Raw genomic sequence first — 27315 nt, 5'->3', positions numbered from 1 at the left:
GTACATACACATTATAACAAACATAAATTTTGACTGATAAACCTTAAACTACTTACTGAATAATGCATTTATGGAAAATATTAATTGCTGATAACAAGATTGTAACCGTGAATTTAATAGCGGAAAGTGCAAAAAATATGAAATGATTGGTGAATGCGTTTTGGAATATTAAAACAATATTATCAATTGTGGCAAATCTTATCTGGGAGTAAGAGTGCATCTTTAAAGATGCACTCTTACTCCCAAATAAGTTTTATCGAAATTTATACAATTGTTTTGATATACCAAAAAGGATCAATAAATGTTGAAAACATTGGTTCTTATGAAGGATACCCAGTTTAATTTAATAGAAAGGTGCACAAAGCGCGGTTTTTCTACCTTATGAGACTATAGTAGATCACAGTAAATCTTGTAAAGCAATCACCAATCATTTAAAAAAAATTGCGTGTTCAGCCATTAAATACATGGTTACAATCTTGTTATAAGAAACTAATATTTTTCATAAATGCATCATTTAGTAAGTAGTAAAAGGTGTATCACTCAAAATGTATGTTTGTTAAACATGTTTATGTATTGATTTTGAATAACATTTTACCATTTGAATCAAGACCATTGCTTTACATGATTTTGAGGCCAAACTGATCATGAATCCCTTTAATTATACAGTATGTAAAACAAACAATATCTAAAAGACTAAGTTGGGTATCTGAAAGACAAAATGGGTATCTCAGACAGTGATTCGTGTTATGTTAAGGGTTCTAAACGGAAGAACCTTCTTAAAAAAGTTTATGTTTCTTTATATCTTTAAAACACCTTGAGAAAGATGATGGCATGAAGCAGTCAAAATCAGTGAAATAGTCATTATAATGTAAGTTAATGTCCAGTTCCCATTTACAAGTTATTAATAAATATTCAAAATTAAAAGCAACATATGCTGACAGTAATACATTGTTCTTGAATTATGAAAAGATTTGATTCAAGAAATGCCATAAAAAATAAACTTATTTTTTATGATAAAATTTCAGGAATTGAGTTTTTATTTAGCAATTTTCAATACAATTATTTTTGAAATGTTGGCCTCCATCCTCCCCTACAGCCAACCCTGACCTCCTTTATTTAGACAAAAACTAGGTGAATAGTATTGGAAAATGTATAACTATTTAAAATGATTTTTTATAGATGTGGGCTATTCAGGAAGTTATTAGAAATTTAAAATAAATAGAACAAATTTTGTTTAAAAGGGTTGTTAATTTGCGAAAATGAAGTTCAATGCAACATACATTGATGGTGGAAAACTCCTGTAGAATACTACATGCATATTGCTGAAATCCATGACAACACATGGTGTATTTGATGCATGTCAAATCTCATGTTCATTTGAGAAAAACATACATTTTCTACAGTATGATAGAACCATAATTTGGCAGGTTGATTTAGCAATAAAATATATGTAGTAGATGTAGAGTCTTGACATCATTTTCTGCACATTTGAAGACATTATCTTAAGCTGAAAGATTAATTATTTGGTTTCAGAAACAAGGTTTAGGCCAGCTTATATCCTTGTTTTTACTTGATTCAGATGGATTGCCGACCATGTCGCTTTTCATCTTAGATTTATGTTCGCCTGTTTTAAATATTTCATCTCACTCATAGACAATAGTTTTCAAACACTCTGTTGGAGTGTCAGACTTCTCAATTAACCACGTAGACCCTTGCAAAAATCAACAATGCTGCATAATTTAATGCTGCCAGTTGCTGGCCAAAAACAATGATTTGGGAGACAGAATTCTATATCTAATTGCTCGATAAGATAATGTCTTCAAATTTTCAGGAAATGATGTAAAGATGCGACACTTACATCACATATTTTAACACCAAATTATCCTCGCAAATTATATTGTTATTCTACTGTAGAAGTTTTACCTTTACCCTTACCTAATTAATATGAACATGTACATGTAATACCTTACTCCAACCCTTTTACGAAAAATGTTTGACCTTTGTCAAGTAAACATATGTGTGTTGTCATGGATACCAGAAATGTAAATGTAACACAAGATGTAGATAAAATACACAACTGTTTGACCATCAAAGTAGATTGCATTGAACTTCATTTGCACCAAATTACATATCTTTTCAACAAAATGTGTTCTTTTATGCAAAATTCCGCTAACTTTCCAAACAACCTTTCAGCCATCCAAATAACTCTTACAAAAGGAGTATTTCTCAAAAGTTACTTTTTACAGTGGGAAAAAATCTAAAAAAAAAAAATGAATTAAAAAAAAAACTATACTATGGGACAAAAATTTGGACAAGTCTGACAGCTTATTACAGTTCTTATTAAAAGGCAACCAGAAATACAAAAATTTAAGACATTGTTATAATAATGTGTAAATTCTCAAAAATCTATTCAGTATAAAATGCATTCCTGAATAAAACCCTACACATAACAAGAATCATATGAAGCAGTGGACAGCCTCTGTCTGTGATTTAAGATCCTCTCTTGCCAGGGTTCACCACTGAAATATATAACAAAATCTTTTTTTTTTTTTGATAAACACGAAATCACATAAATATCATTATATGACCTATTGAATTCCTTCATTATCCACTGCAATACCAGAGTACAGCATAACATTCAACAACCAAAGTATGTCTTCTCAGTTGATTAAGCCATTAAAAGATAACTCTAGAAATAGTTTAACCAGAATTACGGGAAATACCAGTTTGCATAATGTTATAAGCATGCTATGCCATTGTATGCTGTGTACAATGTTATCTTTAAGTGTTTGCAATATATTATAAATGCTATCCAACATAGAAGATTTTTCACAAAAAAAGTACATACAAGAACACTTATATAATACATTGGCTCATTGGTGGTAAATAAAATCACAAGCCTGCAAGCCTTGCACTGATTAAATGCTTTCTGGGCTTGCTCAAGTTTATACACCAGGGCTTGTCAAACATTTTGATGTGAAACATGAAAAGTGCAAGAACAACGCAGCTTGTTCATCCAATGACTGGTGGCTATGATAATACTTGTATTATTTTCCTCAGAATATACATGTACAAACTAAATTAAGAATAACCATGTCATTGCCAACCATAGCGTCATTTTGTCTGTTACATCAAAAATGTATTTTTCATGACAAATAAACATCCTTGTGCAGCAAAATATTTAATACATATAACATCTATCATGAGTCGTGAAATTAAACACATTTTTCACAACATCAGAGTTTAGGAAGTAAATTAGTAAGAAAGCTTTTGGCTTGATAGTATGTACTTTATTGTCTTAAAATTTATGACTGATCTTTATCTATATTACTTTATTTGATAAAACCATGGTACACACTACCTAGTAGCTTTTCTGAAATAAACTAGTTTTCAGAAAAATGTGAATAGACCATAAAGTATGGTATGAAAGAATATGTATGGAATCACCTTTATGATGAATTTTTGGCATAGTAATCCTGACTAAATTGTCCTTGATAAAAAAATCTACCGGTACTATGAATTTAATCCTAACAAGTATCTTATCATTAATAAGAAGTTAAGGAAGAATGGAAATGCATCACATACACATGACAGATAAATGCTAATGTTTTTTTTCTTTAAATTATTCAATACATTTAACAGAGTTTTGAAGCCACAAATAAAAAGTTGAGTGTCAAAGGAGTTCATAATAAGTAAAAGATTATGAAAAAAACCTAACACTTACCCCTGCGTGAGGTCCAGTCACTGTTCTTTCCCTTGTTCACTTTCAGGATGATTCTCTCCTGGATGGGCCTCTTTGCCAGCTTCGCATAGGCAGTTACTCTGGGAGCACTGACTTTCCCAGGGGCTGTAACTCTGTGAGCGCTGACTGCCTCAGGGGCAGCAACTGCTACCAGGGGAGCTAACTTTGCACATTTGGCTGCACTCTTGAAGTACTCTGGTGTGTTCATGGCTTTTCTCTTTCTGCTCTGCTCCTTAGCAAAGGTAGAGATGACATGCTTGTGAACCACAGCACTCTGGAAGAAAGGATTCTGAATTGTAATGGATTTCATGCAAAATTTACACTTGTCTACATAATTAGCTGCATACAATTAACTCAATTATTAAAGCCATAATTATGAGAAAACTAGAGATTGCTTTTTTGAAAAAGCGCATGTCTCCCCCATTGTGTGGTCGTAGGTGAGAAATAATCAATGATGGATCCCAAAATCAATAGGGGCCATCAACTAGTCATGACTAACTGGCATACCAAGTATGAAGTTCCTGGGTGTAAACGTTCTTGAGTTATTGAGCAGAAACCGGTTCTTCACCTCAAGGTCAGTGACCTTGACCTTTGACCAACTGATTGCAAAATCAACTAGACATCATGACCAACCTCACTTCAAAGTTTGGTGAACCTAGATCAAAGCATTCTCCTGATATTGCACGGAAATATTTTTTTACATTAGAGGTCACAGCGACGTTGACCTTTGACCTTGTGACCCCCCAAAATATAGGAGTTTTCTAAACCTCATGATCAACCTCCCTACCAAGTTTGGTGAACCTAGGTCAAACCATTCTCAAGATATTGAGCGGAAATGTTTTTTACATTGGGGGTCGCCGCGACCTTGACCTTTGACCTAGTGACCCCAAAAACAATAGGGATCTTCTACACCTCACGACCAACCTCCCTACCAAGTTTGGTGAACCTAGGTCAAACCGTTCTCAAGATTTTGAGCAGAAATGTTTTTTATATTGGGGGTCGCCGCGACCTTGACCTTTGACCTAGTGACCCCAAAAACAATAGGGATCCTCTACACCTCACGACCAACCTCCCTACCAAGTTTGGTGAACCTAGGTCAAACCATTCTCAAGATATTGAGCGGAAATGTTTTTTACATTGGGGGTCGCCGCGACCTTGACCTTTGACCTAGTGACCCCAAAAACAATAGGGATCCTCTACACCTCACGACCAACCTCCCTACCAAGTTTGGTGAACCTAGGTCAAACCATTCTCAAGATATTGAGCGGAAATGTTTTTTACATTGGGGGTCGCCGCGACCTTGACCTTTGACCTAGTGACCCCAAAAACAATAGGGATCTTCTACACCTCATGACCAACCTCCCTACCAAGTTTGGTGAACCTAGGTCAAACCATTGTCAAGATATTGAGCGGAAATGTTTTTTACATTGGGGGTCGCCGCGACCTTGACCTTTGACCTAGTGACCCCAAAAACAATAGGGATCTTCTACACCTCATGACCAACCTCCCTACCAAGTTTGGTGATCCTAGGTCATGCGGTTTTCCAGTTATCGATCGGAAACGAAGTGTGACGTACGGACGGACTGACGGACTACCGGACTGACGGACAGGGCAAAAACAATATGTCTCCCCCAGAGAGGGGGAGACATAACTAAGACACCTGCATTGAGCTACATGTAGCACTTATGCTTGTCTGTAATTGTTTTTCGGTCAAACAAGGGCTATTTCTCACCAATTATTAAAGCCAAGGTAATGGCCCTTGCTATAAACATGTATATTTTTTTTAAAGTATTTTGCACACAAAACTGAGCAGAGGACCCATGGTTCTGAAATATATGAGTCTAACAGACGCATTCAAGCACATTTCAAAATGAATCACTGCATGTGCATATTACCTCTGGCATTCATGATGTATACCTAGCTTCATTTAAATAATTATTTAAGTGTTTCGATTTATGACCAAGGTTAATGTTTATGCATGCCAACACCAAGGCTACTACACTACCTCACGCTATCTCAACCAACCTTTGGTCTCCATATAATACACAAGATAAAATCATGTAAATACAAAACATAAAGTTGTACGGTTAGCGCAGTTGTTAGTTTACCCACTTCTCACCAAGGCGACCCGCGTTCGATTCCCAGCCTGGGTGCATGTGAGTTTGGTTTGTGGTCACCAAGCCGGACAGGTGGATTTACTCTGGGTATTCAGGTTTTCCCCGCCACACATGACCACACTCTCACGTAACATCATGCCAACAAGAGAGATTAATATAATGTTGTAATAACTTGCTTCCCAATCGTTGTAAAATTTATATTTAAGTTAAAACTAAAACATAAAGTAAAGAGATACATAATATAAACTATGTGAGCAATTCTTCCAAATAAACAAGTTCCCTCGATGGGGAGAAATAAGTCCACGCCAAATAATAATATTACCAGAGCAGGAATAAAAACTGCTAAATTATTAAAAGCCCTAGCCCTAATTTATCGAAATATCTTATGTGTAACAAGCTTAAGTATATTTTTCACCTAGCCAAATTACTTACTTAAACTTGGTTTCTTCATGATTATCATAAAGATAACTTCCGATAAAAGTCCAAGACCTCTTCCGAATGAAAATATTATACAAACAATACCTAGACAAAAAAAGCGAGTTAAGCTTGAACATAAAGGGATTTAAGATTGTTCAAGAAATACAGGCCTGAAATTGGATAGCCTTGGACTTATGTTACAGTTGTTTTTCCCTATAAATTAGAAGTTTTACCTGTTAACTAAGAGAATAATCTGGGGAACCTGGCTTTTTTTTAAGAACTATCCACTCACTTATCAATAGAAACTAACAACAATGACGAAATGATGTAAGAAAGATAACCTTTTTTCAGTTACTCACATGTTTATCGAACCATCCAGCGAGCCTGTCCTTCTTCTCGTGCATCTGTTCCACCTGATGGCTTTTCTGCGAGGCCTCCAAGGATCTTGCACTGTCTGCAGTCACTCTTTCATAGTACGAGGAAGTGGACTGAGTTGGAGTGTGGGCAATGCGCCGCATCTTGTGGGCATACACATGTGGGCAGTCACTCCCAACAAGGCCAACCTCTGCAAGGGCAGACTTGGGCTCCACTGAAATGTGTCAAAAAAAACTTCCATACATCAAACAGAATTACATAATCATCATGTAAAAATTATGTGGTCATGTATCATGGTAAGGCCTTTTGTAAACATGCAAAAAAAATAAATATGCCTTAACAAGTACCTGTATGTTTAATATTAAAACAAGGTCTGTAATAAGCTAGCAAAAGCTGATTATTGTGAGAGTTGAGATGCTGCTGTCCTTGTTTAAAAAACCTGCTATGTATGTATAAGAAAACTGCAGAAAAATTCCCCCCAAAAAACAGACTTGTCATACATGTATCTCATTAATTATTTACAGAAGTTGAGATTAGTTAAAGGCTTAAATGTTTCAAAATTACCATAAAGATAACCACAAAGGCACTTACCTCTTTTGGCGGGTGCCAGTGGCTTGTTCTTGGATGCAGCTTTCACAAATCCCTCATCCAGTGGTGTGAGGGCAGAAAGCTGACTTGCTGGCACGTCACAGACAGGAGCCTGGCTGAGAGCTATCAGCTCCTGAACAGCCTCATCCAGAGCAGCAGACTGAGTACTTTGGTCTGAGTTGGCTTGAAGTTTGTCTAGGTCAGCAACCTCAGTGTTAGAAGGAAGCTTGACAGTGTCCTGCACAATATTCACGGACTTGCTCTTGTCCTCAGTGCTGTATTGGTAGCAGCTGGTATCCTCAGTATCACTGAGAAGCTTGATGGCCACATCAAGATCATACTGACGCTTCTCATTGTCTGGCTTTGGGACCTGCACATTCCCAGCAAGCCTGGCAGCATTCCTGTCTTCCAGAGACTTATAAGAAACCGTCTCCTCATTCCAGACCCCATTCAAGATCTTTGGTAGAGGCACAAGTGTGACTGGCTTTGTGGACTGTGCTTCACCCTTCATGGGATCTACTGGCTTGAAAGGGAAAGGTCTGGGACCAAACTCCTGAGCCATAAAATCCTCATACTTCTCATGGAAGTTTTCCAGGCACTGCATGGGAGCAGGACACTCCTTCAAGTCCTCTGGCCGGTAGACATTCTCAGTGATTGGACAGAGTACCGTGTACTCCTCCTCCTTGACAGCCCTGAATGTAGACTGGTAGTGGATCTTGTTGGGGTGATAGTCACACGGGGCCTCCTTTATGTGAGACACGTCCTGGCCCTTCCGCTCCAGGGCTACGACCCATACAACATGCCGACAAATGTCATCTGAAGTAATTAAATTAGTGACATTATGCATATAAAACTTAAAAGCATACATATAACTAATGTTTTTTTCAATCAAATAAAGAATACAGATTGAAGAATGAATACAGATTGAATCACTTCATTTTTTCTATAGTACCCAGATATAATGTATATATATTATTTTTTATTATTATTTTATTTTATTTTTTTTGGGGGGGAGGGGGTATATTTTGTTAAAAAAATCATATTTGTGTGGCCTTAACAAGACTTGAAGTTCATTAACAAAATTATGAACTAGTGAGGAAAGATTAAAGTATTTCAAAATGTGGCAGAAGTCCTACCAAAGTTTAGGTCATAATTTTTAGTAAGATGGTCGCAGAGAGAAGTGATAGGCTGGTGTCTGTCTGTCTGCTGACTGAGCAGCTCAGGAAACTCTTGGTAGATCTTGCAGAGGCAGACAAACACACAGAGGAGGTTAGAAGAGGGTTAGTTAAACACATGCATGCATGCACAGTTAGGATGTGAACATGAAAACAAAGCGCAGTTTAGAGCAGAGTTCATGAAACACAGGCCAAGAAGGTAAGCAGACGATAGAGAAAGTTACACCTGTCACACACATGTAGGAAAATATGAAGTGCATTTCGTTACACATATATATTATTGTGTAAAGTTAGTTCAGGTTAGAAGCAAGTCAACAACAGAATAAAACCAAAATTGATAAATAAACATGCATATAACAGGCATTAAAAAATGTAACAGCAGCGTGCATTGACCCAAGAAAAGCAAGCACAAAAGGACGCACAAGGAAGACCATAGGACCAGTACCTGGTTTGCAGGCATGGTTGGAATGGTGAAATCCATGCAGACCAGCTCCTGAAGCTCATCAGCGATCTCATAGACCAGCTCAACTAACTTCTTGTTGCAACCAAAGGCTTCATAGAGACAAGTGATCTCTACTTTCCTCTTGTCATCAGAGATGGGTTTGCCGGCCTTGGCTTTGTTTTCAAAGTACCAGGTATGGCTCGCATGCTCATCCCTCAGCTTTTGGTATGCCTGCAATTGTGGAATATCATTATAAATGTAATAAGACAGATCTGCTCAGAGTTCAGAGTTGGTTGGATATGCTTTTAATACGGTTGAAACTATTCTGGTCCCTATTTAACCTTAATTGGAATGCAGCCTCTATCAAAATGTTTAAGCACACAGTACAACATTCTACTTAAGTACTTGACTGTCAAATTGAATTTAAGACTCCCATTCAAGTACTTTTTTTGGATTTGTGCCAATATGATAGATACTTTGTCAACTCAAATAGTTTTAGTATTTTGTTTAAACATTCAACAGATCTATGTATTTACCTGGAAGTTTGCCTGCAGAGAAGGAATGTTGCAAACAAACTTCAGGGACGGGCACTTGAGCATCTCGAGGATATACATGTACATCATGTAGTTCTTCTGCTGGGCACGCAGCTTGCTGCGTACTATCTCAATGCATTCAATAGGCATTCTGTATCTGAAAATAAACATTATTATATAACTATAATTTTAAACAAGCATGTTCATAACTGTCTTCAATATTCATTCCATAATCTTTTACATTGCTTGTTAATCCCACACACCAATAAACAGTGAGCAGTAAAATTATTTATAGTACATTGATTGATTGAAATTTATTCATGCTAAAACTCACTTCATGTACACATAGTCAGACATGATACAGTCAATTTTAGTTGTAAATTGAAATTGTCTTAGTGTCATAGTTTCATTAATTTGCTACTTATTTGAATGAACTGTAGGTAGTACTAAAATTGAACACAATGTTGAGATAATAGAATAAATCAACATTTGGACATTTTTGAAGTTTATACAGTTTAAGGTTATTGCAGATTCCACTCAAATCCTATATTGAAACAGGCCTCACAGTAACTAAAGGCCAGAACTCAATGTGCATGCTGTTCACAGCCTTTGTCTTCATTTTAAATTGGAAACCATATTTCATGTGCCCACAAAAAAGATACAGACAATCGTATTTTGAAGTAGAAATAACATCTGATATCAACAAAGCAAAATCATTTCAATATCAAATGTTCAAATAGAAATGTTTGATATATATGCAATCACAAAATATTTTTGAATATTTATTTTCGTGTGTATTAAATTGTTTCATTTTCATTTAGAAAAACTTTCACTTGAAACAAAGAAAACAGTTTAATTTCATTATGTTTTGCTTTAAATATGACTTGTTTTTATGCATTCTTGTTAATCAAATCTTCATAACACAGTCTGCTTATGTGTCAGTGTCTGCTTAAATAAAACTGATGCAGATTTCATGTGCAAGAACAAAAAAATGAATAAACCAAACAGTAGTTAACTACTGTAGTTTGGTTGTAACATAAACAGACAGAAAAGGCTGAAAGTGTGCATATGGAATACTGTCCTAAATGTTAACATTAGATTATACCTATGAAATAGACCACAGCATTTATCAACAGGGGCAGGGTGCTTTGTTATGCCACACCCCTATTGCCACACACACCCTCCCCAATTGATTACCAAAAAGGCAAAAATATTCCTAGGCTTGTATAAATAATGATGGGAGAACTGTAACTAGTACTCAAGCACAAGAATTCTATTTTTTATATTTTTATACTACAGTATTAATCTTTCTATAAAATAGCACTTGATACAGTTCCCCCATCATCATTTATAAGTTGGGAATACTTTTGCCTTTTTGGTGATAAGGGGGTGGCGTGGCCAAAATACACTTTTCAGAAAGCTACACATTTGTTGATGAATATCACAAAAACTTATAACATGCTTAATTTTAAAATACAGGCAGGATTTTCAATTGACTACATGTCTATGATAGTTAAGACTTCTCAACTTGAGGCTTCAACTTTATTTGGAAGAAGAATGTTAAGTTTTTTTGTTGAATAAAAACTTTGAAACTATTGTCATATTAAACTTGACTAATGTTTAGTGTGTTATAACCTTGAATGAGCCATAAAAGTCATACCTGGTGTGCATTTCCAAACCACACTATATTAACTTACAACTTTGAATATTTACATGTCATGTGTATGTATATAGTAGACATTTAAATATCATTTGGTTATTCTAGAGTTGAACGTGTTGTGATAAGTTTCTGTGATATATTTTTTAAGTATTCTAAACCTTTATTGTATGTTTACATATATAATTTACTGTGTTAGAAACTGTCACGTATTACAAAGTGTATATTGAAATGCGTTTTTAATTTACCTGAGAAACATCAATCAATGAAGTACGTACAATTATATTAAGAAAAATGTTATCATAAAATTGAATCACTTTATCAACCAATCATAGCATGTGCATTCTCAACAATAATTGTTAAGTTTCTTTGCATTTATAGGGAATAAAACACAAATTCATACCGCTTTCGCAAAAATGCGTTTTCAGTGTTTGGAGAACAATCTCAAACTGAGGCTGAATTGTTCGTTGCCATGGGGGATAGTCATGTGACTTATCGTGTTTACTTGGCGGTTCATTTTAAAATTGACGTTAACTTACAGTTTGCTAATGAATCGTGCAAGGTTGAAACCAAAAGTCTAAACTTATTTAAAAAATAAAACTTAGAAGAAATATGCATTTTCTAGCTTGATAGGATTCGCTTTTAATTTGCGCATGTATTTGAACGAAGTCGTAGAGTACGAATGTTGTGACAAAACAGAACAGCTCTTTTCATTGGCCAAGGGTTACTCATAGACTGGTACCCTCAACCTTTTTTCTCCATCCTTTAGGTTAAATTACCGTTACAAGCCTTGTAACTTCAGAAAACAAAATAAACCTGCAACGGTTTGTAAAATGAGTAGGTGATGCTTTTTTCGTTTGTATTACAATCGGATGCCAATTTAGTCAGATTATTCGAATATGGCAGTTTTGTTAACCTGAATAACCGGTGCAGGGGGATATGAAGCAGAGGGGTGGGATCTTCAGGGTTCCACATGCGTGAAGAATAATGTACCAGTCAATCGTAACCATGGCCACCAAAGGTCCGGGGGTATACCGGGGATAGCCGGAGAAATGGGCCGTGTTTTTACCTTCCAGGTGACCCCGCAGTCCCGGGTGAATGCGGTGGTTTTGCCTTCGCGCCAAAAATAGCCGGGAATGGGCCTAACCTAGAGTCCCTCGGGTGCGGGGGGGGGGGATTTGGCGGGGATTTTACCAGCAGTTCGCCCCCGCAGAATGGGGATTTTACCCGGGCTTGGCTGGACCGAAAGATAAAGTCCCCCGCTTTTCCCTGGACAGGGGGAGGGGGGGGGGGGGGCTTGGTTACAATTGACTTGTGCATTGACACTCGTATGTTCACACGGCAATTAGTCGTAATTAAATTGGCCAATTCAGTATCAATCTGTTTTCCAACACATTTCTGTTTGTTTAGAAAATTTAAAGGGTCTCCTTGAATTTGAGAACATCAATCTACAACATACAGACAAGTTCTGTTATTTGAACCACTGTAAAGTGTAAATCGTACACATGTGTTTTGCTCATTAGCATGCTATAATTTTCATAATTAAAGTAATTGCAGACTTTAGAAATGTTCGCTTTTTCGAACACCTTCTTTTGATAGTAAGTGTGTCCACGGCTTACATTTGTAGATGTACAATCGAGTTTGTGTCATAGCTAAATGTTGAAGCCGTGTATTGAAATGATACTGTGACATCGACAGTTTCAAGCCAAAAACTATATGTGTGTACTATTTTATTCTCTTCTCCACAACGTTCTTTTGTTACAAATAAATGTGTTTTTGTATTGTATTACTAGTATGTGAAATGTTTTTCTTAGCCTGTCACCCAGCTACCAAATTCGAAATGATTTTTGTAAACATAAAAATGTTGTATTCCTATGAAACACATAACTTTAGGTAAAACATGGGAGTTAAAAAAATATCCACCTCTTTGTTTATGTGTAAAACATAGTCCAATTTAAAGTACAAGTTAATCGAACTCATGACGAAAATAATGTCACCTGCAGGGGCGTAGCTAGCCCTCTATTCATGTGGATTCATAATTGTTCTAAGGGGATTCGCTGGCATGCCCCCTCGGAATTTTTTTAAAACCATGATGCAATATGGTGCATTCTGGGCGTTCTGGGTTGCTTTGTAGTACTGGAAAATGGACAGCTTTAGGATCATGTAGTCAAGTACGCATACTGCAACTTTGGCTGATTTTTTAAAAAAACCTCTCAGAATCATGTGTATTCAGCCGCGTGCTCGCGTATAGGCAGCCACGCGCCTGAGTCCTGAATGATTTGAAATGTTAGAAGGTCTGGGCATCATGCTTCGCACTCATGACGTCGACGTTTGAGGTAAACGTCCGTCAGCGTCAGTTAGTATTGTTAACGTTGGTTATCGACAAAGCTAACGTTTAATCAACGACGGCGTAAAACAGACTCTGTTACTGCGGAAACTTGGCTGTGCAAATATAAATAGCCATGTTTAAAAACAAACGAAATGCTTGTGTACATAAATGGTTTGGATCCATGGTGAAATTACGAACGACAATTAATGCCACTGCCACCGCTGCCACAATTTGTAACGTGTAAGACCAAAGACGCAACAGATCCCTTCAGAGAAAAGCATGCTCGACCCCGAAGCGGTCGACTGGCCTTATATACATAAGTCCTATACCTCCACACGGATGACTGGTTATGCCAATTTGGATATAACCAACCAAGTATACAAACGTACTATGAACGTCATGAACGCACTTCCGCCCATAGCGGAACGTTACACTCTTAGCGGCACTGAATTACAGGTAGTAGTAATAATAATAATAATAATAATATCTTTATTTTAAGAAGGTGACATATTAAGATCATGTACAAAACTACAGAATCTTATTTTCGATATTGCCCTCTGAAACAGAATGAAAATATGGCAAATAATCATAAGACAAACATGAAGACGATGCTAACAACGATGACGATGATGATGATGATTATAAGTATGCTGTTGATGCTGACGATAATGATGCATATGATGACATGATGATGATGTTGAATCAATATTAGACAGATACTCTCAGTTAAATATAATTATGAATAAAACATCACAATTTGTATAATCACAAGTTTCCTATGAGGTACTGTTTGACCTTTATTTTATACGTATTAAAGTTTTTTGATTCTCGTAAGTCTTCTTCTAGTTCTGAAATGGATCTTTAAAAAAAACATAAGCGCATGTTTAGCAATGCTGACCACTTCATTTATTTTTACACCGGTGAGTTAGGGCTCGTTCGAGCAATTTCATTTAGTTGGTTGCAACGCCTTACCACTAATGTATCAGTCACATTATCCAGCGATGGGATATACGATGGGCAACCGATGCGTTTTTTGATAAAAATGGCGTGGTTGCCGGCCGGACACCCATAGAAATTGGACGGTGACTGAGGTCATCAGGCGAATCGGTGGGGGTCATCGGGAGAAAATAAGTTGTAGTTAAAATTTAGCGATGTCTCATCGCTTCTCATCGGCAACCCATCATTAACACATATTTCAAGGATCGGCCGATGTATGGCCGAGCATCGTCCAGTGTCCGTTGAATCTGAGGTCATCGGGGGTGAGTGGTGGGCAACAGACAACGGCCGATCATTGTTCGACCAAACATTGACCCATAGTCGACCGATGTACGAACAATGTTCACCAATGTATGAGCGATGTAATATACATCGGCCGATTACCGCTCGAACATCGGTCTATGATTAGCGATGCATCGCTGGGCCTTTATAAGCGCCGAAGAAAGACAACAAGGAACCACCAGAGGGGAGTGACAAGGGCAAGGGCAAGGCGAGTGGCAAGGGAAAGGCGAGTGACAAGGGCAAGGGCAAGGCGCCGAAGAAGCCAACCCAAGCACCGACCAGGACCTCACCCCGCAAGAGAGCGGAACAGGATCCAGAGAGCACAGACACTGACCACATCATCGAACATGAAGAAGATTTCGATGACAACGCCTCGCAAGCCTCCACGACCTCGTCCATCACCGGCTCAAAGAAGAGACAGCGTGTTGGGATGCCACTAGAAGAAATATCCATGGACACCATGAAGAGGATAGCCAGCTGGTTCGAGGGCATGCCCATGTTCTATGACCTGGCCGACCCAAAGTACAAAAACACTCAACTACGAGACATGAAGCTGACGGAATTCGGCAGGGAAATTGGCCTATCTGGTGAGCCCTTTATATATTATCTCTTGTATGACAATTGTGAATAATTGTAAAAGCCATTGCGGTTGATTGACAATGCTAGGGTGGTCATTTTATACTAATTGTCCGAAAGAATCGCCATCGGCCACGGGAGTTCAAGTTACATCGACCGACCATCACCCGGGCATCCTACAATGTCTGTAAGAAGGCCGGCCAATAATCGTGCGATGTCCGATTCACAGTCCGTTCACCGGCCGAGCATTGTAGGATGATCGGTAAAGACTGATCCTTGATTTGTCTTTTGTCTACATTTGTTTCTTATTCTTCTTTGTACGAATGCGAGATCGAGTTGTTCTACTTTTTAGGTAATTTCAGAACGATTGCTTTCCGAGTTGCAGCTTCTACATCTGAAGTCATAGTCTCCAAATTCCCTCACGACACGGTGAAATCGTATGCTAATCAATTGACCCTAAAGCATCTCAGACAGACTATTGAAAATTACAGCAAGAACGTCATCGTTGGACACCTCGGAAACACTTCTTGTGTATAAAGTGTACAAAAGAAAGTACCGTAGTTGCCGACGATGCAACTTGTACGTTGATTATTTCGTTTTAATACTATTGCTATTATTGCTTGATGTTCTCCTTGGTGTCTGTTTGACTGTTGTTTTGATGATAGTTCCTGTCATAGGTGTTTTCATGTTTCATCTGTGTAGTTTTCCAGCCTTCAGTCATGATTATGATATATGTTTCTGTCCTGTAGTGACTAACACCAGCTGTATTTGAAAAACGAAGCTTTCTTTGATTTTTTCTAGTCAAGTACTACTGCAGTCTGTACAACATACCGTGATTATGATGGGTATGTAGGCTTTCTGAAAATCAATCTGGGCATTCTACAAAAATCAACTTGCTAGGCATGTGGCCTACATTAAATGTGGAACGCCAAAATTGAACACTGACATATATTTCTAAAATTAAATATTCAAGGCCACGGACCTACAAACCATGGCTTAAAAATATTTCCTATACAGTATTTCTTAGATTGCTCAGGAATTCACCAAAACTTCATATTATCTTCTGCTGTGCCTTTTCAGTCAATAAAGAATATATAACTTGTTATATTAGGACAGCGAACAAACATTTGACCATGACCTTGAACTGAACTTTCACTAGGGCTCAAGATGCATGCTAAAGCAAGAATTCTTGATACATCTATGATGTAACTGCACATGTGTAAGTTCACGACAATGCACACGCGGATCCAGGGTGTCCAAGTTTACATTTAATTTCAATATAGGATAAAAAAGAGTAATAAAATACCCCCTAAATTCACCTTTCGGACTAGATAACGCTGGACATTTCTTGGGAGAGCACCCCCGAACCCCTTATGCCATTACTTTAAACCAAATAAATTTCAATTCAAAGAGAGGGGTGCAAGTCAAAAAGTTATACCCCTAAGTTCAACCCCCTTTAACTTCAAATCCTGGACCCGCCCCTGCAATGTAATATGGAAACTACAGGAACAAGCCAAGAAGACAAACAACAAATAAACAAGACATTCTTCAAGCAAAAGCTCAGGCCTCACAGACAGTAAAAGAATTGCAAAATTACATAAAGATTCTAATTTTTTATTCATAAATGACTAGTAGAAAAGTTAACAGATAGTAAAAGGTCACACAAGTTACCCTAAAATATAAATGTATACGAAAGATGATTACCCTAAAAATAAACTCTAAATAAACTTGTCAGAAATTATTCTGTAAGAAAAACGTTTATAACATTAAAGAGAGATTTCTTATTGCTCAGATATCACATTGGTGATCCGAGGTACTAAGCTGAGATATATAATAAGGAAGTGATTTATTAAGACACATGTGACATAATGTTAGCACAACCTCTTTTGATAATATATATAAAACATACAATAATTATAAACAATGTCCATCCTGTCAATTTAGTAACTACCTTTTTTCTATTTGGTCAGCATTATACATTACACAGGTCAACGGTAGCATTTGTAAAAGCACCTTATTACTCAGGCCAACAGGTAGTCTCAGTAAAACCACCTCATTAGAAAGGCCAACTGGTAACATTCACTAAACCATCTTGTAACACAGCCCAACATGTAGCATTGGTAACACAGCCAAACTTGTAGCATTGGTTAGACCACCTCATAACACAGGCAAACTGGTGGCATTGGTTAGACCACCTCATAACACAGGCAAACTGGTGGCATTGGTTAGACCACCTCATAACACAGGCAAACTGGTGGCATTGGTTAGACCACCTCATAACACAGGCAAACTGGTAGCATTGGTTAAACAATCTCATTACATGGGGGGAATAGGTAGCAAAAATACAAAAAACAATCTCATTAAACATCCAAACTAGTAGCATTGATTAAACCCTCTGATAACACCGGCCAACTTGTAGCAGTGGTTAAAACTTTCCCATTACATTGGCTAATAAGTAGAATTGATAATTCTTTTCCATTAGGCATTACACAGGCTAATTGGTATCATTAATAAAACTTTCCCATTACACAGGCTTATTGGTATCATTGATAAAACTTTCCCATTACCCAGGCTTATTGGTATCATTGATTAAACTTTCCCATTAAACAGGCTTATTGGTATCATTGATTAAACTTTCCCATTAAACAGTCTAATTGGTATCATTGATAAAACTTTCCCATTACACAGGCTTATTGGTATAATGGATTAAACTTTTCCATTACAAGTGCCAACTTGTATCATTGACAAAACTTTCCCATTACACAGGCTAATTGGTATTATTGATAAAACTTTCCCATTACACCTGTCAATTTGTAGCATTGATTAAAACTTTCCCATTACACCTGCAAATTTTAGCATTGATTAAAACTTTCCCAATACACAGGCTTATTGGAATCATTGATAAAATTTTCCCACAACACAGGCCTATTGGAATCATTGATGAAACTTTCCCATTACACAGGCTAATTGGTAGCATTGATAAAACTTTCCCATTACACAGACTAATTGATAGCATTAATAAAACACATTACACCGGCCAATTTGTAGCATTGATTAAAACTTTCCCATTACACAGGCTAATTGGTATCATTGATAAAATTTTCCAATTACACAGGCTTATTGGTATCATTTATGAAACTTTATTCTTTCCAGTCCAATTGGTAGCATGGATAAAACCAGCTCATTACACAGGCAAATTGGTAGCATGGATAAAACCAGCTCATTACACCTTTTATGTAAACCAGACCAATGATGCTATGCCTTAGATAAATCATTGTCAATCCTCTGTTGAATGAGGATGCACTACATTGGCTAATTGGTAGCATCAATAAAACCGTCTCATTACACAGGCCAACTGATAGCCTTAACAAAACCTTCGCAGAATGTTCAATTAAAAAGGCTAGTAAATTCACAAGAAAACACTCCTTAATTGGCTTACTTGAAGCACTGGATATGAAATATGAGTTTACAAATACATGTAAATGTCTTCTTGAAATTGAGCGGACATATAATGTATTACCTGCTAATATTATGACAATTTACCTTTAATATATAAAATGTAACACAATTGATTTTAGATAACATGAAGACAACATTATTTTCACAATGCTATTTTTTCAAATTATATAAAAAATAGAATTATTTTGATATGGCAAATGTACCTGGTATATCTATCACAGTATCACAGACAAGATTTGAGACATAGTAACATTCTGTACACAAGTTAAAGCTGCACTCTCACAGATACACCAATTTTACGACTTTTTTTATTTTTTGTTTTGGACAGAGCAAATTTTTGCATAAATATCTGCAAACCAGTGATATAAGATTGCTGACAAAAACTCAGATCACAGATTTTCATATTTCCGTTTTAAAATAACGGTTTATGAAAAATGCATAAAACATCAATTTTTGTACTTAAATATTAAAATCTGCAATCTAATTTTTGTAAGCCGTCTTGTATAACTCGTTTCCATGGATATTCGCAAAAATTGGCTCATTTCAAGACAAAAAAAAAGTTGTCAAAATGTTCAATCTGTGAGAGTGCAGCATAAAAGAAGCTGTGCTTCAAAATTGCAAAAGAAAATCAAGTTTGTTTTAATTACATTAAATTTTAAGATTCATATATTTCTTTTGGGTGTCAGTCTAAAAATGAATACCTAAAAACAGAATATTTTGCAATGGTGAATGGTTTTACAATTAACACAGGTATAAAAAATTGAATTATGAAAGATATTTTTACAAATGTATGCACTGACACAAATCTACATTGGCACAGATGACACAGGGCCTGCCGGCCTGCACATGTGGATGTTTCCTTGATATCCCTGAAACCACAATTCCTCATCAATGTCCACACATAGATGTCATTTTATTCACAACACCTGTTAAACAACTACAATAAAGTATACATGAAGTTCTTCTACAATATTATTAGGTTGTACATTGAGAAATGATTACATGGTGTTGAGAAAAAGTAGAACTTATTGAAGTAGGTGCCCTCCACCCAACAGTCAGTTACATCACTTCTCATGGGCTCTGAAATAGGAAAACAACATGCTTTGTATTGATATGTTTTATATGTGAAGTTGAGCTGATATAATCCATAACTTATAATGAATAAGTTTTTTTTCCAAAGGGGATAAGTCAATCACAACTTATTGTCTAATGAGTGCACCTTTACATATTGTAATAAGCCTTCCTTTTCCAACCATAATAAGTACACCTTTACCAACTGTAATGAGTGCACCTTTTCCAACCATAATAAGTACACCTTTACCTACTGTAATAGTGAACCATTACCTACTGTAATAAGTGCACCTTTATCTACTGTAATGAATGCACCTTTACCAACCATAATGAGTACACCTTTACCAACCATAATGAGTGCACCTTTGCCTACTGTAATAAAGGCACCTTTATCTACTGTAATGAGTGCACCTTTTCCAACCATAATAAGTACACCTTTACCTACTGTAATAGTGCACCATTACCTACTGTAATAAGTGCACCTTTATCTACTGTAAAAAGTGCACCTTTATCTACTGTAATGAGTGCACCTTTACCAACCGTAATGAATACACCTTTACCAACTGTAATGAGTGCACATTTACCTACTGTAGTGAGAGCAACTCTACCTACTGTAATGAGAGCACATTTACCAACCGTAATGAATACACCTTTACCAACTGTAATGAGTGCACATTTACCTACTGTAATGAGTGCACCTTTTCCAACCATAATAAGTACACCTTTACCTACTGTAATAGTGCACCATTACCTACTGTAATAAAGGCACCTTTACCAACTGTAATGAGTGCACCTTTACCAACCATAATGAGTACACCTTTACCGACCATAATGAGTGCACCTTTGCCTACTGTAATAAAGGCACCTTTATCTACTGTAATGAGTGCACCTTTTCCAACCATAATAAGTACACCTTTACCTACTGTAATAGTGCACCATTACCTACTGTAATAAGTGCACCTTTATCTACTGTAAAAAGTGCACCTTTATCTACTGTAATGAGTGCACCTTTACCAACCGTAATAAGCGCACATTTACCTACTGTAGTGAGAGCAACTCTACCTACTGTAACGAGTGCACCTTTACCAACCGTAATGAATACACCTTTACCAACTGTAATGAGTGCACATTTACCTACTGTAGTGAGAGCAACTCTACCTACTGTAATGAGAGCACATTTACCAACTGTAATGAGAGCCCCTTTACCTACTGTAATGAGTGCACATTTACCTACTGTAATGAGTGCACATTTACCTACTGTAATGAGTGCACATTTACCTACTGTAATGAGTGCACATTTACCAACCGTAATGAGTGCACCTTTACCAACTGTAATGAGTGCACATTTACCAACTGTAATGAGTGCCATTTACCTACTGTAATGAGTGCACCTTTTCCCAACTTTAATGAGTGCACCTTTACTAATTGCAATGAGTGCACCATTACCTACTGTAATAAAGGCACCTTTACCAACTGTAATGAGTGCACCTTTACCAACCATAATGAGTACACCTTTACCGACCATAATGAGTGCACCTTTGCCTACTGTAATAAAGGCACCTTTATCTACTGTAATGAGTGCACCTTTTCCAACCATAATAAGTACACCTTTACCTACTGTAATAGTGCACCATTACCTACTGTAATAAGTGCACCTTTATCTACTGTAAAAAGTGCACCTTTATCTACTGTAATGAGTGCACCTTTACCAACCGTAATAAGCGCACATTTACCTACTGTAGTGAGAGCAACTCTACCTACTGTAACGAGTGCACCTTTACCAACCGTAATGAATACACCTTTACCAACTGTAATGAGTGCACATTTACCTACTGTAGTGAGAGCAACTCTACCTACTGTAATGAGAGCACATTTACCAACTGTAATGAGAGCCCCTTTACCTACTGTAATGAGTGCACATTTACCTACTGTAATGAGTGCACATTTACCTACTGTAATGAGTGCACATTTACCTACTGTAATGAGTGCACATTTACCAACCGTAATGAGTGCACCTTTACCAACTGTAATGAGTGCACATTTACCAACTGTAATGAGTGCCATTTACCTACTGTAATGAGTGCACCTTTTCCCAACTTTAATGAGTGCACCTTTACTAATTGCAATGAGTGCACCTATACCTACTGTAATGAGAGCACCTCTACCTACTGTAATGAGAGTGCCTCTACCTACTGTAATGAGTGCACCTTTACCTAACGTAATGAGTGCACCTTTACTTAACGTAATGAGTGCACCTTTACTAATTGCAATGAGTGCACTTTTAACTACAGCAAGGAATGCATCTTTACCTACTGTAATGAGAGCAACTCTACCCACTGTAATGAATGCATATTTACTAACTGTAATGAGTGCATCTTAACCCACTGTAATGAATGCACCTCTACCTACTGTAATGAATGCACCTTTACCTACTGAACTGAGCGCACCTTTACCTACTGAACTGAGCGCACCTTTACCTACTGAACTGAGCGCACCTTTACCTACTGAACTGAGCGCACCTTTACCTACTGAACTGAGCGCACCTTTACCTACTGAACTGAGTGCACCTTTACCTACTGAACTGAGCGCACCTTTACCTACTGAACTGAGCGCACCTTTACCTACTGAACTGAGCGCACCTTTACCTACTGAACTGAGTGCACCTTTACCTACTGTAATGAGCGCATCTTTACCTACTGAACTGAGTGCACCTTTACCTACTGAACTGAGTGCACCTTTACCTACTGAACTGAGCGCACCTTTACCTACTGTAATGAGTGCACCTTTACCTACTGAACTGAGCGCACTTTTACCTACTGAACTGAGTGCACCTTTACCTACTGAACTGAGTGCACCTTTACCTACTGAACTGAGCGCACCTTTACCTACTGAACTGAGCGCACCTTTACCTACTGAACTGAGTGCACCTTTACCTACTGTAATGAGCGCATCTTTACCTACTGAACTGAGTGCACCTTTACCTACTGAACTGAGTGCACCTTTACCTACTGAACTGAGCGCACCTTTACCTTCTGTAATGAGCGCACCTTTACCTACTGAACTGAGCGCACCTTTACCTACTGAACTGAGTGCACCTTTACCTACTGAACTGAGTGCACCTTTACCTACTGTAATGAGCGCACCTTTACCTACTGAACTGAGCGCACATTTACCTACTGAACTGAGCGCACCTTTACCTACTGTAATGAGCGCACCTTTACCTACTGAACTGAGTGCACCTTTACCTACTGAACTGAGCGCACCTTTACCTACTGAACTGAGTGCACCTTTACCTACTGTAATGAGCGCACCTTTACCTACTGAACTGAGTGCACCTTTACCTACTGAACTGAGCGCACCTTTACCTACTGAACTGAGCGCACCTTTACCTACTGTAATGAGCGCACCTTTACCTACTGAACTGAGTGCACCTTTACCTACTGAACTGAGCGCACCTTTACCTACTGAACTGAGCGCACCTTTACCTACTGTAATGAGCGCACCTTTACCTACTGAACTGAGTGCACCTTTACCTACTGTAATGAGCGCACCTTTACCTACTGAACTGAGTGCACCTTTTCCAACCATAATAAGTACACCTTTACCTACTGTAATAGTGCACCATTACCTACTGTAATAAGTGCACCTTTATCTACTGTAAAAAGTGCACCTTTATCTACTGTAATGAGTGCACCTTTACCAACCGTAATAAGCGCACATTTACCTACTGTAGTGAGAGCAACTCTACCTACTGTAACGAGTGCACCTTTACCAACCGTAATGAATACACCTTTACCAACTGTAATGAGTGCACATTTACCTACTGTAGTGAGAGCAACTCTACCTACTGTAATGAGAGCACATTTACCAACTGTAATGAGAGCCCCTTTACCTACTGTAATGAGTGCACATTTACCTACTGTAATGAGTGCACATTTACCTACTGTAATGAGTGCACATTTACCTACTGTAATGAGTGCACATTTACCTACTGTAATGAGTGCACATTTACCAACCGTAATGAGTGCACCTTTACCAACTGTAATGAGTGCACATTTACCAACTGTAATGAGTGCCATTTACCTACTGTAATGAGTGCACCTTTTCCCAACTTTAATGAGTGCACCTTTACTAATTGCAATGAGTGCACCTATACCTACTGTAATGAGAGCACCTCTACCTACTGTAATGAGAGTGCCTCTACCTACTGTAATGAGTGCACCTTTACCTAACGTAATGAGTGCACCTTTACTTAACGTAATGAGTGCACCTTTACTAATTGCAATGAGTGCACTTTTAACTACAGCAAGGAATGCATCTTTACCTACTGTAATGAGAGCAACTCTACCCACTGTAATGAATGCATATTTACTAACTGTAATGAGTGCATCTTAACCCACTGTAATGAATGCACCTCTACCTACTGTAATGAATGCACCTTTACCTACTGAACTGAGCGCACCTTTACCTACTGAACTGAGCGCACCTTTACCTACTGAACTGAGCGCACCTTTACCTACTGAACTGAGCGCACCTTTACCTACTGAACTGAGCGCACCTTTACCTACTGAACTGAGTGCACCTTTACCTACTGAACTGAGCGCACCTTTACCTACTGAACTGAGCGCACCTTTACCTACTGAACTGAGCGCACCTTTACCTACTGAACTGAGTGCACCTTTACCTACTGTAATGAGCGCATCTTTACCTACTGAACTGAGTGCACCTTTACCTACTGAACTGAGTGCACCTTTACCTACTGAACTGAGCGCACCTTTACCTACTGTAATGAGTGCACCTTTACCTACTGAACTGAGCGCACTTTTACCTACTGAACTGAGTGCACCTTTACCTACTGAACTGAGTGCACCTTTACCTACTGAACTGAGCGCACCTTTACCTACTGAACTGAGCGCACCTTTACCTACTGAACTGAGTGCACCTTTACCTACTGTAATGAGCGCATCTTTACCTACTGAACTGAGTGCACCTTTACCTACTGAACTGAGTGCACCTTTACCTACTGAACTGAGCGCACCTTTACCTTCTGTAATGAGCGCACCTTTACCTACTGAACTGAGCGCACCTTTACCTACTGAACTGAGTGCACCTTTACCTACTGAACTGAGTGCACCTTTACCTACTGTAATGAGCGCACCTTTACCTACTGAACTGAGCGCACATTTACCTACTGAACTGAGCGCACCTTTACCTACTGTAATGAGCGCACCTTTACCTACTGAACTGAGTGCACCTTTACCTACTGAACTGAGCGCACCTTTACCTACTGAACTGAGTGCACCTTTACCTACTGTAATGAGCGCACCTTTACCTACTGAACTGAGTGCACCTTTACCTACTGAACTGAGCGCACCTTTACCTACTGAACTGAGCGCACCTTTACCTACTGTAATGAGCGCACCTTTACCTACTGAACTGAGTGCACCTTTACCTACTGAACTGAGCGCACCTTTACCTACTGAACTGAGCGCACCTTTACCTACTGTAATGAGCGCACCTTTACCTACTGAACTGAGTGCACCTTTACCTACTGTAATGAGCGCACCTTTACCTACTGAACTGAGTGCACCTTTTCCAACCATAATAAGTACACCTTTACCTACTGTAATAGTGCACCATTACCTACTGTAATAAGTGCACCTTTATCTACTGTAAAAAGTGCACCTTTATCTACTGTAATGAGTGCACCTTTACCAACCGTAATAAGCGCACATTTACCTACTGTAGTGAGAGCAACTCTACCTACTGTAACGAGTGCACCTTTACCAACCGTAATGAATACACCTTTACCAACTGTAATGAGTGCACATTTACCTACTGTAGTGAGAGCAACTCTACCTACTGTAATGAGAGCACATTTACCAACTGTAATGAGAGCCCCTTTACCTACTGTAATGAGTGCACATTTACCTACTGTAATGAGTGCACATTTACCTACTGTAATGAGTGCACATTTACCTACTGTAATGAGTGCACATTTACCAACCGTAATGAGTGCACCTTTACCAACTGTAATGAGTGCACATTTACCAACTGTAATGAGTGCCATTTACCTACTGTAATGAGTGCACCTTTTCCCAACTTTAATGAGTGCACCTTTACTAATTGCAATGAGTGCACCTATACCTACTGTAATGAGAGCACCTCTACCTACTGTAATGAGAGTGCCTCTACCTACTGTAATGAGTGCACCTTTACCTAACGTAATGAGTGCACCTTTACTTAACGTAATGAGTGCACCTTTACTAATTGCAATGAGTGCACTTTTAACTACAGCAAGGAATGCATCTTTACCTACTGTAATGAGAGCAACTCTACCCACTGTAATGAATGCATATTTACTAACTGTAATGAGTGCATCTTAACCCACTGTAATGAATGCACCTCTACCTACTGTAATGAATGCACCTTTACCTACTGAACTGAGCGCACCTTTACCTACTGAACTGAGCGCACCTTTACCTACTGAACTGAGCGCACCTTTACCTACTGAACTGAGCGCACCTTTACCTACTGAACTGAGCGCACCTTTACCTACTGAACTGAGTGCACCTTTACCTACTGAACTGAGCGCACCTTTACCTACTGAACTGAGCGCACCTTTACCTACTGAACTGAGCGCACCTTTACCTACTGAACTGAGCGCACCTTTACCTACTGTAATGAGCGCATCTTTACCTACTGAACTGAGTGCACCTTTACCTACTGAACTGAGTGCACCTTTACCTACTGAACTGAGCGCACCTTTACCTACTGTAATGAGTGCACCTTTACCTACTGAACTGAGCGCACTTTTACCTACTGAACTGAGTGCACCTTTACCTACTGAACTGAGTGCACCTTTACCTACTGAACTGAGCGCACCTTTACCTACTGAACTGAGCGCACCTTTACCTACTGTACTGAGTGCACCTTTACCTACTGTAATGAGCGCATCTTTACCTACTGAACTGAGTGCACCTTTACCTACTGAACTGAGTGCACCTTTACCTACTGAACTGAGCGCACCTTTACCTTCTGTAATGAGCGCACCTTTACCTACTGAACTGAGCGCACCTTTACCTACTGAACTGAGTGCACCTTTACCTACTGAACTGAGTGCACCTTTACCTACTGAACTGAGCGCACCTTTACCTACTGAACTGAGCGCACATTTACCTACTGAACTGAGCGCACCTTTACCTACTGTAATGAGCGCACCTTTACCTACTGAACTGAGTGCACCTTTACCTACTGAACTGAGTGCACCTTTACCTACTGAACTGAGTGCACCTTTACCTACTGTAATGAGCGCACCTTTACCTACTGAACTGAGTGCACCTTTACCTACTGAACTGAGCGCACCTTTACCTACTGAACTGAGCGCACCTTTACCTACTGTAATGAGCGCACCTTTACCTACTGAACTGAGTGCACCTTTACCTACTGAACTGAGCGCACCTTTACCTACTGAACTGAGCGCACCTTTACCTACTGTAATGAGCGCACCTTTACCTACTGAACTGAGTGCACCTTTACCTACTGTAATGAGCGCA

At 38.4% G+C, this 27315-nt stretch overlaps 1 protein-coding gene across 7 annotated transcripts in view; it reads right to left on the bottom strand.

Moving 5' to 3' along the window:
• Nucleotides 1–16827: 16827 nt before the first annotated feature.
• LOC128227884 (anoctamin-4-like) overlaps nt 16828–27315 on the bottom strand; it is a 39219-nt gene continuing 28731 nt past the window's right edge. For all 7 annotated transcript variants that reach the window (XM_052938799.1, XM_052938800.1, XM_052938801.1 and 4 more), the window contains one exon: nt 16828–19768. In XM_052938799.1, coding sequence (XP_052794759.1) covers nt 19753–19768 — 16 coding nt within the window. In that variant the 3' untranslated portion in view covers nt 16828–19752. The remainder of the gene's footprint in view (nt 19769–27315) is intronic.

Source organism: Mya arenaria, chromosome 3 (genome assembly GCF_026914265.1).
Source record: "Mya arenaria isolate MELC-2E11 chromosome 3, ASM2691426v1".
NCBI classification, from domain to species: Eukaryota; Metazoa; Mollusca; class Bivalvia; order Myida; family Myidae; genus Mya; species Mya arenaria.
The sequence above is the reverse complement of the archived record's forward strand: the minus strand, read 5'-3'. Positions and strand labels throughout refer to the sequence as shown.